This window comes from Melanotaenia boesemani, chromosome 10 (assembly GCF_017639745.1).
Source record: "Melanotaenia boesemani isolate fMelBoe1 chromosome 10, fMelBoe1.pri, whole genome shotgun sequence".
Lineage (NCBI taxonomy): Eukaryota > Metazoa > Chordata > Actinopteri > Atheriniformes > Melanotaeniidae > Melanotaenia > Melanotaenia boesemani.
In genome coordinates this window covers 35,623,950-35,637,092 of record NC_055691.1, presented here as the reverse complement: position 1 = coordinate 35,637,092, position 13,143 = coordinate 35,623,950, and the positions used below count along the sequence as shown (strand labels likewise).

Sequence of the window (13,143 nt, the reverse complement as noted above, 5' to 3'; positions counted from 1 at the left end):
GTTGTGCTGTGGGTCTTTTTTTAAATATTAAATCTAAATTATTTTAAGCTACAACAAAACTGAGCAAGGCATCGCGCATGAGAGCCACAGCTTAAACCAGGGGTGTCCAGCTCTGGTCCAACACACCTGATTCAAATTAACCCATAAGAGCCCGACGTGACATATTTGTCACATACAGTTTCTGAGACATTTTGCTTCAATTTATGGTATAAACTTTGCTCAAAATCCTGTTGAACACAATCTGATACTATCTTCTGTCCCTTAATAGATACCCAGAAGCAAAAAACCATATTATTATATTTTTAATATATCACATGGTAATAAATGGTAGATATCACCCCCAAAAAATGTTAATTTTTTTGTTACATTTTGTTAAAGGGCCAAATAAAGACCTCATATTTAAAAAATATTTCTTACCATTTTTTCATGGCTTGGGCCTTAACGGGTTAAATTGCTCTCCTCAACAGCTTGTTGTCAAGTTCTGCACAAGCATGTTGAGCCATCAATCTGATTCAGGTGTTCTGCAGCAGGAAACATCCAAAGCCTGCAGGACAGCGGCCCTCGAGGACCTGCTTTGGACACCTTTAGCTTAAATGGTGAGCAGACTTCAGTCATCCTGTGCTCTGCCAACACTTTGCATTAATGGTGCAAACTTACTAAGTTTTACACTTAAGCTCATGTAAGAAGATGCTTTAACTTTGCAGGATCTGCTGCAAATCTAGAGCCAGCAGACTTTAATCATAGAATTTATCCGTTAATGGATTTATAGTATGTGCCAATGCAGTTACATCTTTAATAATGAAATTGAGTTCAGATTCCTGTCAGCGGCTCAACTGCAGAATTAGATAAATGACTTTTCAAAAACTAGTCAATATTTTGCAGTGTGCCTCCATAAGCAAATCTAATGCAATATTGACATTAATTGCATGGTGACTGCAGGTTGATTTGACAACATGGTCTTCAGTATTGGATTTGACACTGCTGACCATCTGAGGGATGACCACATGTATCTGTTTTCTGGGGATGGTCCCCATTTTTGATGGCTCATTCCTGGCAGGATCTACCAATAACAGTGTTAATGGTTTTAACTGAAGAACTATGCATACCAACTCTTAACACAACTGTAAACACCCCCTTTCTGTTTCTGTTTCTATCAGGTATCTCAAATAAACCTCAAGCCAAATAAAAGGTCTCCAAAACATCAGCTCTGGCCCTCGAGGACCAGTGTCCTGCAGGTATTGGATGTTTTCCTACCTGATTCAAATAAAATGGATAACAGCTTTTTGTCAAGTCTGTTAATGACCCAATCATTTGAATCAGGTGTGTTGCTGCAGGGACACACCCAATACCTGCAGGATTCTGGCCCTCGAGGACCGGAGTTGGTGATCCCTGCTCTAAGATATCACAGTTAAATTAAGTATAGTCTTTTATGACATTTGAATGCAATTACATTTCTATTAAACTGTAGATCTTGCAGTGCATTGGACTGCGGTAGATAACATAGCAACCAAGATGTAAACAACTCTTTTTACTCATTCATATATTAAAGTAGCGCAGTGTAGCTTTATCAACACATTGGCTGTTTTGAACTCATGCTGTGGCTGATTTGTCAAATAAATGCTAGAGGACATTATTGGAGGAAGCAGGGAAAAGAAAGAGAAAGGGACAGAGCAAGGAGAGAACATGTGACTTTTACTGGCTAATGAGGAAGCTCAGGTGTGCAGTAAAGGAAGGTACCAACACACTGTCGGCCAGGTGGAGTATGTCAAGCTAGGAAACCAGAAACAAAATGGAAAGAAAAAACTGAAATCTGGAGAAGAAAAACAGCTGTGACAATGGCAGAAAAATGACTCTAATGTAAATACAATCACAACAGCTGCTCTGTTCCTGAGGTTATATTCACAGCAGCAGGTGTCCGCCACTGTGTGTTCAACACACGAGAATCACATTTATACTGCAGTTGCACACTTCCTTCACACTGCAGGTCAGCTCCATGCATCAAGTCACCGCGTACAAAAACACTGATTAACAAGCAGGCAGGAACACGTGCATGTTTTCTATTTGTTGTTGTGCACTACTATTTTATTGTTTTTTAATACACAGACATTTTTGATGAAACAGTCCTGGAGGAGAGAGCCTAACAGGCTGAAAAGCGAAAACCTCATTGCTTATTTATGCGTTTCTCTTAGTGTGTGTGCAGGTGTGTGTGCAGTATCCTGACAGATGGAGAACAGAGACGTGTGGACTGTGAAGGGATCCCCATGCCTCAGATGTCACCACATCGTTTCCCTCATCTAGTTATCTTGTACTCTCCTTCTCCCTCACCTCTCTGTGCCACTCAGCCACCCACTCTCCTTTCTATTCTTCTCTTTCCTCTCTGTTTCATCCTGCCCGCCTTCCCTTTCCTCTGTTAGGGTGTTTGTGCTTGAACAGGCTTTTGGTCTTTGTCAGTGATGAGCCCATTCTAAAACCAGCACATGGAGATAAAACTGTTCAGGTCAACCATCACACTCACCTCCAGGTTATGGTGCTCAGTGCAAGAGCCAAGCTCCATTAGAGTCAGTTGATGGTGTGTGTTTAAAGACTAGCTGGCTGCTATTTTATAATTATATGTATCAAGGATTTTTGCAATTTAATGGGTACATAAACCACAACGTGCACCCTTTGCCTTGTGTGCATCTGTGCATGCATTCTGTAATCAAGTAACAGAAAAAAACAGCCAAATGACGGATGGAGGTGTAACTAGACCGAAGTTCTTTAATAACCCATCACTAGTGAACCCAACGCTTGCTATGCAGGATTTCAGGAAGGAGTTCATCCACTTCCCCTGTGTTTTCCTCTTGGTCATCCATGAAGTCCCTTCTATTTCTCCTCCCTTTATTCTTCTTTGGAGCTTTACACTTTACATATGAGGGCAAGGTCAGTGCAGCAGCAATGGAAAAAAAGGTGCTCAGTAGTACAAGTTGTTCAAGGTCTGATGCAAGGTAAAGCTCAGTGACAGGCAGAATCTGTTCTCTTCTTTTGTTCCCCCTTTTACCTGAACCCCTTGATCTAGTAGGATTGCAGAATCATCATGGAAGACAGAGATCCTGAGAGTCAAGCAGAGAGTTGCAGGGGCATGCTGTGAAAGAGCTATAGGGTTAAATTAAATGTCAGATCATAGCACCAGGAAGCCTTCGTAAGAATGATAGCCTAGTTTGAAACACAGTGCTGTAATAATTATGCAGCAGTTAGTAAAGCTTGCATCTCCACGACGCTCTTAGTGCAGTATGACAGCTGCTTAGTGGAAGAATTGCTCTGATTACCAACCATGGGGCAACCTTAATCTGATCCACTAGTAGAAAAAAAAAACAACCATATTTGTAATTCAAATTGGGAAGCTTTTTCTTGTCCATCAGTAAAGAGAAGAATTTGCATATCAAACCCATGCTACACAAAGTGACCCTGCCGTTGAAGCATTCAGCAGCTGTCTCCCTGGACGGTGATGGGTCACTCATGGCAGAACCAGCTTGTAAAGAAAAACTCTGCAAGATGCAGCAGTTAGTTATGATATGGCTGGTTTATAAGAAATATAAAAAATATACCAATATCAGTTATTTACATATAATATATTTTATGCTCTTATTAAGTTTACAGTGAAAACCTGAATTGCATGCGTGAGATTAATCCACGCTATAAAGGAAAGAGAAGAATGAAGCTTATTTCATTCTGCTGTGAATCTTTCTAATAAAATCATTAACACTCATTCTCATTGATTAGTGAAAGAAATTAAGATTAATGAGAGAGATCACTAACGACAATTCAATGGTACTGGAAAAGTAAACCCAAACACCAGCCTGTTAATGTAGAGATCATTTAGTTTTGACTCTACGTGCCACCCATCGTGTAACCTCACGTCACTTCACGCTTCATCAAACTCCACTCACTTTCCATGCCAGTCAGTCTTCAATCCAAGGCACTAATACTAATCCAGTCATTCAAATTCATACACTAGACGATGACGGTAGGCGCCATCGTAGATGATGATACATGGTGTCATACATGCATCAAACTCAACTTAGATTTTTCCAACTCCACATCAGTGGAATGAGGAACCAAACCCTATTAAAGCAAAAGATTCCTGATGGAGAATTACTTGTATCTTCCAAGAAAATCTCCTTATGTAACATTTGACTCCCACTTTGCACTCCTGTTCATTTGCATTCTGCCCTTTTAGCTTCTGGACACGTCTGAAGCTTTTAAATTGCTCCACATTTTTAATTTGCTTTGGATAAAATTCCCGAGCAAAGACGGAACTTTGAGTTATGTTGCTAACAGACAAACCAACACTGCTGAATACCTGGCCTCCACCAAGGTGGAGGCAATAAATTCAATAAAAACATCTGTAGAAAGAAAATAAGCCCTAAACAGTAAAAACTATTTCAGATTCTTCCATGCCCCCACTGTTTTTATGTGGTTATATAAAGTGTCTAAAACTTAGAATAATTTAATTTCAGTGCAGATGGTGTTTTATTAGTTGTTGGGAGTTGGTGATTTAATAATTTAGAATTAGCTTTTCCCAATTTTGTTTTAGGTTTTCTTTTATTCACTTCATGCACTATCTTAGATCATGTTGTGTTTTATTCCTTTTAACATAATTAGTTCTTTTCATTAAAGCTATTACTATGATAGCTTCTATAATGTGTGTGTGTGTGTATCAATCCCTTCCACCTGTTTGTGAAACTCAAGAGCAAAGAGAACTCAAACAAAACTTGACAAAGTGAAGGAAGATGTGTATTTTCTTGCTTTGAGGCTGGTATTAAAAGCAATTTTCTATGTTAATATCAGGAAAGGCTATAATATGCTAACACATTAGTTACTTAGTTCTCATTTACTGTGCCCTTCACCCTCTTTGTGGTCTTTGTCTTAGTTTGACATTGAGATGCGTTAATACCAGGGTTAATGTGAAACCCTATAGACACGGCAGCTGGGGTGAAGAGTGTCTGTGCTGAAATGTGCTGTCACTTACATTAGCTCCTCAGAGAATCATACAGAGGAGATAAGGTCAGAGAAATAGTTGGTATTGTGGGAGGCTTTTGTGTGTGTAATTGCGTGTGTTTTCAGGAAGGTGGAAGCTTGCAGCTGAAATGGCCTATTCTGCAGAGGAAGGGGGAGGTTTAAAAAACCCTGATAGGCCTAATGTCAGCATGAGAGAGAGGACGCGGCGAGACGGGGAATAAATGACCAGTGAAAAGTGTATGTGGCAGAGTTAATATATACACTGCAGAGCAGCAGTGTCTTTGAGATTAATCCAGGAAAGCCAGACAGAAATCTTAGCAGTGCTGGACATCAGAGAGGAAAAATATGAGAAAATGTAAGATTGAGGAGGCGAGGTGTAAAGGTTAATATTAAGGTGTGATTTATTGAAGTGCTGGTTCTCAGGAGAATAACCTATAAACTATCAAATCTGTCCTTTTCTTTTCTAAATGTCCTCTGCTCAAAGAACAAATATCCCCAGTCGGTCCTTCAAACCTCTGGAGAAATCATAGACTGTCCAGATGGAGCCATTAAGTCCCCACTTTATACTGCTGCACTGACAACTGCTGATCTGTGCCGGCAAGCAGCGAATCAACCAAGCTTTCACTAGTACCCGTAGCCTATACTAGTACTCCTAGCCTATATTAGTACCCGTAGATTATACTAGTACCCGTGAACTATTCTATTCTATTCTATTCTATTCTATTCTACAGTCATTTAGCAGACGCTTTTATCCAGAGTAGGGCTGCAACTAATGACTATTCTGATGGTCGATTAGTCACCGACTATTAAAACGGCTAGTCGACCAATCGGATTATGTATCTCATGATTATTATATATGGATCTTATTTCACTTTCAGCTTTGAAATCTTGCATGTGGTTGTTAAGTCCGACGTGCCTCCTCTTTAAATGTTCGAGCATTGCAGACGTACTTCCGTGGTACACAAGGTCCGCTTTACAAATCTCACATGTATTTAATTTATTTTGTAAGTTTAACGTGAAGTTATCCCAGACTTTTAACGTTCTCCGCCGCGGTTTTCCTCCCTGGTCCGCCACCATATTTTTCCCCTGGCAGACTTTATTGCGCATGTGCAACTCTCAGCAGAGATAAAAAAAAAAAAGAAGACGATGTCTCACTCTGTATTTTTTTCCCCTCTTTGCGCATGTGCATTGTGCAACTCTTAGCAGAGATAGGATTAGAAGACGATGTCTCACTCTGTAGTTTTTTTTTTTTGTTTTTTTTTTGCCGACAATAGTCGATGGCTAAATTTGTTGTCGACTATTTTTATTGTCGACTATTGTCGACAACGCCGACTAATCGTTGCAGCCTAATCCAGAGCGACTTAAATTTGAAAGTAAGAACAAAGCGAGCATGAATTCAAACAAGATGGGACGTCATCATTAAGTGATTGTCAGACTGCTGTGAGTCCAGTTGGACCCAGGTGCTGTCATGTAGTGCCAGAGGTAGTGCATATAATTTTTGTGTGTGTGTGTGTGTGTTTTGTAAATCATTTTGTTTAAATACAAGATCACGGTTTCATCAAATCACCAAATCTGGACCACTTAGGCCAGTGTTCTGCAGGTTTTAGCTGCAACAAACCTGATTTTAATTGAATGTTCTCCAAAAGTTTGTTGTCAAGTTCTGCACAGGTAATGTTAATGACCAATTAATTTAAGTCAGGTGTATTGCAGCAGGAAAACATCTAGACTGGGCTACTCATTTTGGTCCTACGAGGGCTGTAGTCCTGCAGGATTCCAGTGTTTCCCTGCTCCAACACAACTGACTCAGATTAGATGGATCCAACAGCCTACGAAGTTAAGCACAATGACTCATTAATTTGAGTCAAGTGTGTTGGAGCAGGAAAACATTGGAAAAACTGTAGCCTTCATGGGACTAAACTGAGTAGCCCTGATCTAAAACCTGAAGGGCAGTGACTCAAGAGATTGAGGGTTGTTGATCCCAGCTCTGTGCCAACCCCTATTTACTTTGTTTTTCAACATAAGATGTTAATAGAGATCTAGAGATGATACCCACATGATCTCTGCAATTGTTTCCATTGTGATCATGTTTTTTTTTTAATCCTAACAAAGTTGTATTTATGTCTAAGCCTAACCAAAAAGCCACTGGAAAAGAAAAAGTGTGCAACAAAAGTGAAATAAGAATGTAAACTGGATGGGACTCCCAGTTAAAGGGCTCAAAAACTTGCACTTTGTTGATTATGAATGACTCTTTTTTAGTAAGATGCAGATATACATCTATACCCAAATCAAATATGACACCAAGGTCTTCTGAAAAAGTGCCAGTATGTTAATCAATAAATAAATAAATGCACAAAGACATATGGGCTAGAGTCAAGCACTGCAGTACCAAACCACAAATTATGCAGGCATGCATCACTCTGCAGGATTGAAGTAAAGGGCTAAGAGTCACGGTGGGATGAGGATCAGTAGAAGAGGCAGAGAGGACACAAGTGATAAATGAGAGCAGGAAGATTGGGACACTTGTGTCAAGGATGCACATGCATGGAGAAACTGGAAGGAGACGTGTTTCACTTAGATGAACATTGAATTAATGAAGGATTTAATGCAGAAAGAGAGTAGTGTGAGAGAATGAAGGATTAGAGGGGAAGGGGTCTGGAGAGGGTGATGGAGGAGGAAACAGAATGAGTGATGAGAAGGTGGAGTTGGAGGCTGGAGGAGAAAGGAGAAGGTGGCAGGGGAATAAAAGAAAGATGGGATGGCAAAGAAATAGATGAGACCCAGCACAGAAAGATAAATGCAGAGAGTTCAATGAGAAAAGTTGAGGAAATGAGGAGAAGCTGGTGAAAGAGGAGGCAGCGCGAGCACACAAACAATGTCCATCTCAATAAAAGATATGCCATGTGGTCAATATGCAGTGTTCCTTAAAGAGGTAAAAAACGTGCAAAATTAAATCACAAAGAAATAGGTGCTACCTAAAAAAAAAATGTCCATCTATTAGAAAAAAAATAGGATCCGTTCGGATAGCAAATGCTGAAGAAAGCTTTCACATTAAAAATTTAACAGTGTGATGAAAATATAGAGCCATAAGGAAAGGTCATGTAAAATGGGTAGATATGTCAATCATGTATTAGAGTTGACTCTAGAGATTTTAGCAATTTTCTGCTTTTGACTGACTGAACTATGGGTTCTTTAGCCATGACCACAGACGTTCCACCCCCTTAAGTAGGGCCTTGTTTACAAGACAACGCTGAGACAGTAAAACAAAAAAAGTTTTAACCTCTCGTTTATTCGGTAACGGATCCAATGCCAGGGGGGATGTTTTTTCCCTTTGTGATGTCACAAGGGGAAAAATATCAGATTCACCTGTTTGAGCACACATTCGCTAAAATGTGGAGCAAGCAAGTGAGAGAGGAGACAGAATTTTCTATTTCTTCATACACAGGCTATGAGGATACATGACTGTTAGAAAACCTTTAGAAAGTGAATTTTTAATAACATGGGACCTAAGGTCTCTTTAAGCAATACCTGCATTTTTTTGTGTAACATTTATGCCGTCAGTGAAGATGCATAGAATTTGCTAGATCAGTGGTTCCCAAATGTCTTTAACCACAACCCTCAAGACAACATATGTTGTTCGCAACCCTTTGCTACACAATGACTGAGTGGTCAATTGTGTGATATATCAAATGGATCACATTGCAGCATCCTCTAAATGTAAGGGTGGAAAATTGTCAAAAGCTTCATTAATAAGTGGGATAAAACCAATGATACAAATTCTGAATGTCATGCTGGAAAACTGTCAGAAACTTCGTAAATGAGGGTAAAGTGGCTTTTGGTGGAATCAGTTCACTGATGTATTAAAGCACCTATGCCCAACATCAAATTCTCTCACCAAGATTATTCTGAATTTTTGTTTTTTATTAATGGCATGAGTAATAACTTAACGCGTTAAAGAATTAACACATTAATTCTACAGATTAATAATGTGTTATTTTTGACAGCCCTAATAAAAATCTAATTTATTTGATTGATTAAAGTGGCTCTATTTTGCTCATTTAAAGGTCCCATATTATACACTTTATTCCCAATCTGAGACCATTCATTAATATCTAAATGAAATATTTCCGCCATGGTATGGACAAATCGACCCTCAGTTTGAGTGCAGCGGCTTCTCTTCACCTCCCTCTTTTTAGCAGCTTCAGAAATGTGCCGTTTATGGTGGGCTGAACCCTGGTGGAGCAGCTCAGCTGTTGGCTCCGCCCATCGCATCGCCCGTCATGAGGTGATTGACAGGTTAATATATTTTCAAGCTATCAGACTAATAAGGCCGAAACGATAAAATAACTGCCAGCTCTTACCTCTCCAGCTGTGTCACGGACAGTTGGTATTGAACCTGGCTTCAGCTTCAAACGGTTGGCGAAGCCTGCTTTCCATGCCCCCATGTTGTGGAAACAGTCCTCTTTGAAATGCTGGCCACAGACATGCAAAACCTTTGGAAGTTTTCCGGGTACATTTCCTCCAAAAATAAAATTAATCCACTCAGTCCCCGTGGGTTCAGTGGATGGAAGTAAAAAAACGTTTTCGTGTTCATTTATGCAGCCACAAACAGAACAGTACTTCTGTCGCTTAGCCATGTCCGCTAACGAGGGTTGCCGAAGAGGGAAAAACACTGGGCGCTAGGTGATTTTTAGAGGGCGGGCTTTGAGAGCCAGTAGATGGGTCCATCGCTCTGTGGGGAGTGGTTATTGTCCCTTATGACGTCATAACGTACACGCTTTCAAACAAGCTCATTTCAGCGCTTACTTCCCTAGAGGTGGAGCAGGGGGGAGAGAGAGCGCCTGAAAGAGTTTCACACTTACGGGTCTCCTACACATGCGGGGGGACCAGTATGACTGTTCCAAAACCATTAAAAAGTGAATTTTGCATAATATGGGACCTTTAAGGCTAATTTATTTTAGTATTTGAGTCCACAAGGTCAGGGATCAATCCAGCATTTTTCATACACCCCAGCTACTCAGTAACCTGCGATGACTCAGCAATCCTCAGCAACTTGGCAACCTGCAGCTACTCTGTAACCTGCAGAGACTCGGTAAACCGCAGCTACTCAATAACCCGCAGTGACTTGGTAACCCACAAGTACTCGGTAACCCGCAGCGAGTCAGTAACCTGCAGCAACTTGGTAACCCGCAGCTACTCAGTAACCCGCAGCGACTTGGTAACCCGCAAGTACTTGGTAACCCGCAGTGAGTCAGTAACCTGCAGCAACTTGGTAACCCGCAGCTACTCAGTAACCTGCAGCAACTTGGTAACCCGCTGCTACTCAGTAACCAGCAGCGACTTGGTAACCCCCAGCTACTCAGTAACCCACAGCAAGTCAGTAACCTGCAGCAACTTGGTAACCCGCTGCTACTCAGTAACCTACAGTGACTCAGCAACCCGCAGCGACTCGGCAGCCTGCAGAGACTCGGTAAACCGGAGCTACTCAGTAACCCGCAGCGACTCAGCAACTGCAGAGACTCGGTAACCTGCAGCTATTCAGTAACCCGCAACGACTCAGCAATCCTCAACAACTATAGTCTGAAATAACGTTGTTGGCCATCCTTCACTTGCCTTATATATTTGTACATGCCCCTGGTAATAGGTGTACATGTGGCAAATGCACCGACATGCCAACAGAGGTGGAAAATGTCTGCTGCCAAGAAATAGAAAAGCTAATGATGTTGTTTGCTAACACTTTAATGCATTGTTACACTATAGTTAGCTGTATTTCTAGCAACTCCAAGTATATCTGTTGTTTCACGTGATTAATCAGCTGGATGTTTTTACCCTGGTTGTTATGTCTGTAGCATTTCCATCTACAGTTTTGACCACTAATTTTCTGGCCACCATTACATGTGTGTTACCTGCTGGTAGCGATCAGGTAAAATAAGTGTGGCTTAATTCCTTTAGTTTGACCGTTGCTCACACACTGTCAACAATAAACAGTCAACTTATTCAGTTTTACTTACAGCTTGTAGCTCAGGATTAGAAGCGCGATCCTTGAAAGTAGGAACAGATCCTCCTTTCAGCTAAAGCCTGGTCGCAGATCCCTCGTTTGAACCGGCTCTTATTCATCCAGCCGTCTTCAGTGAAGTGTCGGTCACTAATACAAATGCTGGTCCAACTCTGTGGCTGGCTCCCAAAAACAAACTCCATCCATTGCTGTCTGACCGTTGTTTCCTTTGGGAATTTGAACAAATGTTGCTTTCCCTCACAGCTGAAGAAGCATTTCTTGTGTGACATGTTGACACTGAAAACGTTGTGGTGTCTCCCGCCTTACACTGAGCAGTCTGAAGAAGATGACCAATAACGTGTTTTATTTATTTATTTACTTACTTACTTACTTACTTGTTGATCTGGCAACCCCCTGAAATTATATTTGGAAAAGGCAGCGCTAGAAAACTAATCCATCTCTCTGCAAGCAGCATGACTTCAGGTATGATGAGGATGTAGTGCACAAGTAGGATGTGTTGTGATAAAGTTTCAGTGCCCACTACAGGCCTGGCATGCACAATAAATAATTTTTTTAGTCCTATTTGCATTTTCAGTCTGCATGATGATAATTTTCACTCTGCTGTTGTGCAAATGCAACTTTTTCGACTCCGCAAAGGAAAAAATTGGGGGTTTTTCCATAGAAATGTGTAAACAGAGCCCAAATGTTAGTTAATTTGATCAAAACCTCCACTGATTAGAATGAAACATAGATGCCACATATAAGCATAAGAAAATAGAAATAATGAAATAAGACTGAGGGAAAGCTCTGATGCAACAAAGCTTTGGCAAAAAGGTCACTGTAGTGATCTGTACTCCAAGTACCCCCCTCCCACCCCTGTAATCTTACAAAGAGGTTTTATTATTCCCTTGCTCTTCCTTGATACTGTAGTTAGAGGGCAAGCCTAATTGTGTTTTGTCACAGCTCCCGTAGAGCGTAACATTAATCTTTAAAGACTTCCCAAATGAAACAATTGATGGATTGTGTCACTGCATTTTCCACTGGTGCAGCTGCAGTAGCTTTAGCATACTGAGTGATGGTAACTTATGATTTATTGATGGATACTCTGGGTGATTATCTGACCTCAGGATTTTTTGTCTTCTCCCAATCTTCCCCTGTTTGTCTTCCCATCTGTCTGCCTCCCTACCAACCCCTACTTGCCTCATTCTCAATCTCTCTTCCTCCCCCTGTCTCTCTTCCCTGAACCCTTTTCCTTCTCATTATACCTCAGGGCGAGTGTTCCTCCAAGTGCTACAACATGTTCATCATAGAGACGGTGTGTGTGGCCTGGTTCTCCCTGGAGTTCATCCTGCGGTTCATTCAGGCTCGCAGTAAGCTGGACTTTCTCCGAGGGCCGCTCAACATCATTGACGCTATGGCCATCCTGCCCTACTATGTTTCACTTGTGGTGACAGAGGAGGATCCCGCCTCGGAGCATGAAAGACCAGGAGGAGGTAAGGGCTATTTGGACAAACTGGGTCTGGTGCTAAGGATTCTACGGGCGCTTAGGATTCTCTACGTGATGCGGCTGGCTCGCCACTCTCTCGGCCTGCAGACGCTGGGACTGACGGTCAGGCGCAGCACCCGGGAGTTTGGCCTTCTTTTGCTTTTCCTCTGCGTGGCCGTCACCCTTTTTTCCCCATTAGTCCACCTAGCTGAGAGTGAGCTTACAGGTGCCCATGATTTCAGCAGCATTCCCGCCTCCTACTGGTGGGCCATTATCTCCATGACAACTGTAGGTTATGGTGACATGGTACCAAGGTCCATTCCAGGACAGGTTGTTGCACTCAGCAGCATCCTCAGTGGGATCCTCATCATGGCCTTCCCTGCTACCTCCATCTTCCACATGTTCTCCCGCTCCTACCAAGAGCTCAAGATGGAGCACGACCGATTGTTCAAAGAGGAGTGTGCTGCTGCTGCTGCAGCTGCAGCTGCTGCCACAGAAGAGCTGCAGGAGGTGGCAGGTGAAGGAGGAAAGGAGGATTCAGTTCCATCTGGACTGGGATTGCATCTAAACAAGGACAGGGAGCACTCACTGGAGTCTCTGGCTCTGCTTGGAAAAGGTGGTGAAGCTGCAGGAAATAATAATCACAGCCTTCCAGCTGCAGCTTTCT

At 41.7% G+C, this 13,143-nt stretch overlaps 1 protein-coding gene across 5 annotated transcripts in view; it reads left to right on the top strand.

Annotated features, from left to right (window-relative positions):
• The window catches only part of kcng4a (potassium voltage-gated channel, subfamily G, member 4a), a 60,127-nt gene that overhangs the window by 46,204 nt on the left and 780 nt on the right, over positions 1 to 13,143 (top strand). For all 5 annotated transcript variants that reach the window (XM_041996608.1, XM_041996607.1, XM_041996609.1 and 2 more), the window contains one exon: positions 12,261 to 13,143. This exon is cut by the window's right edge and continues 780 nt beyond it. In XM_041996608.1, coding sequence (XP_041852542.1) covers positions 12,261 to 13,143 — 883 coding nt within the window. The remainder of the gene's footprint in view (positions 1 to 12,260) is intronic.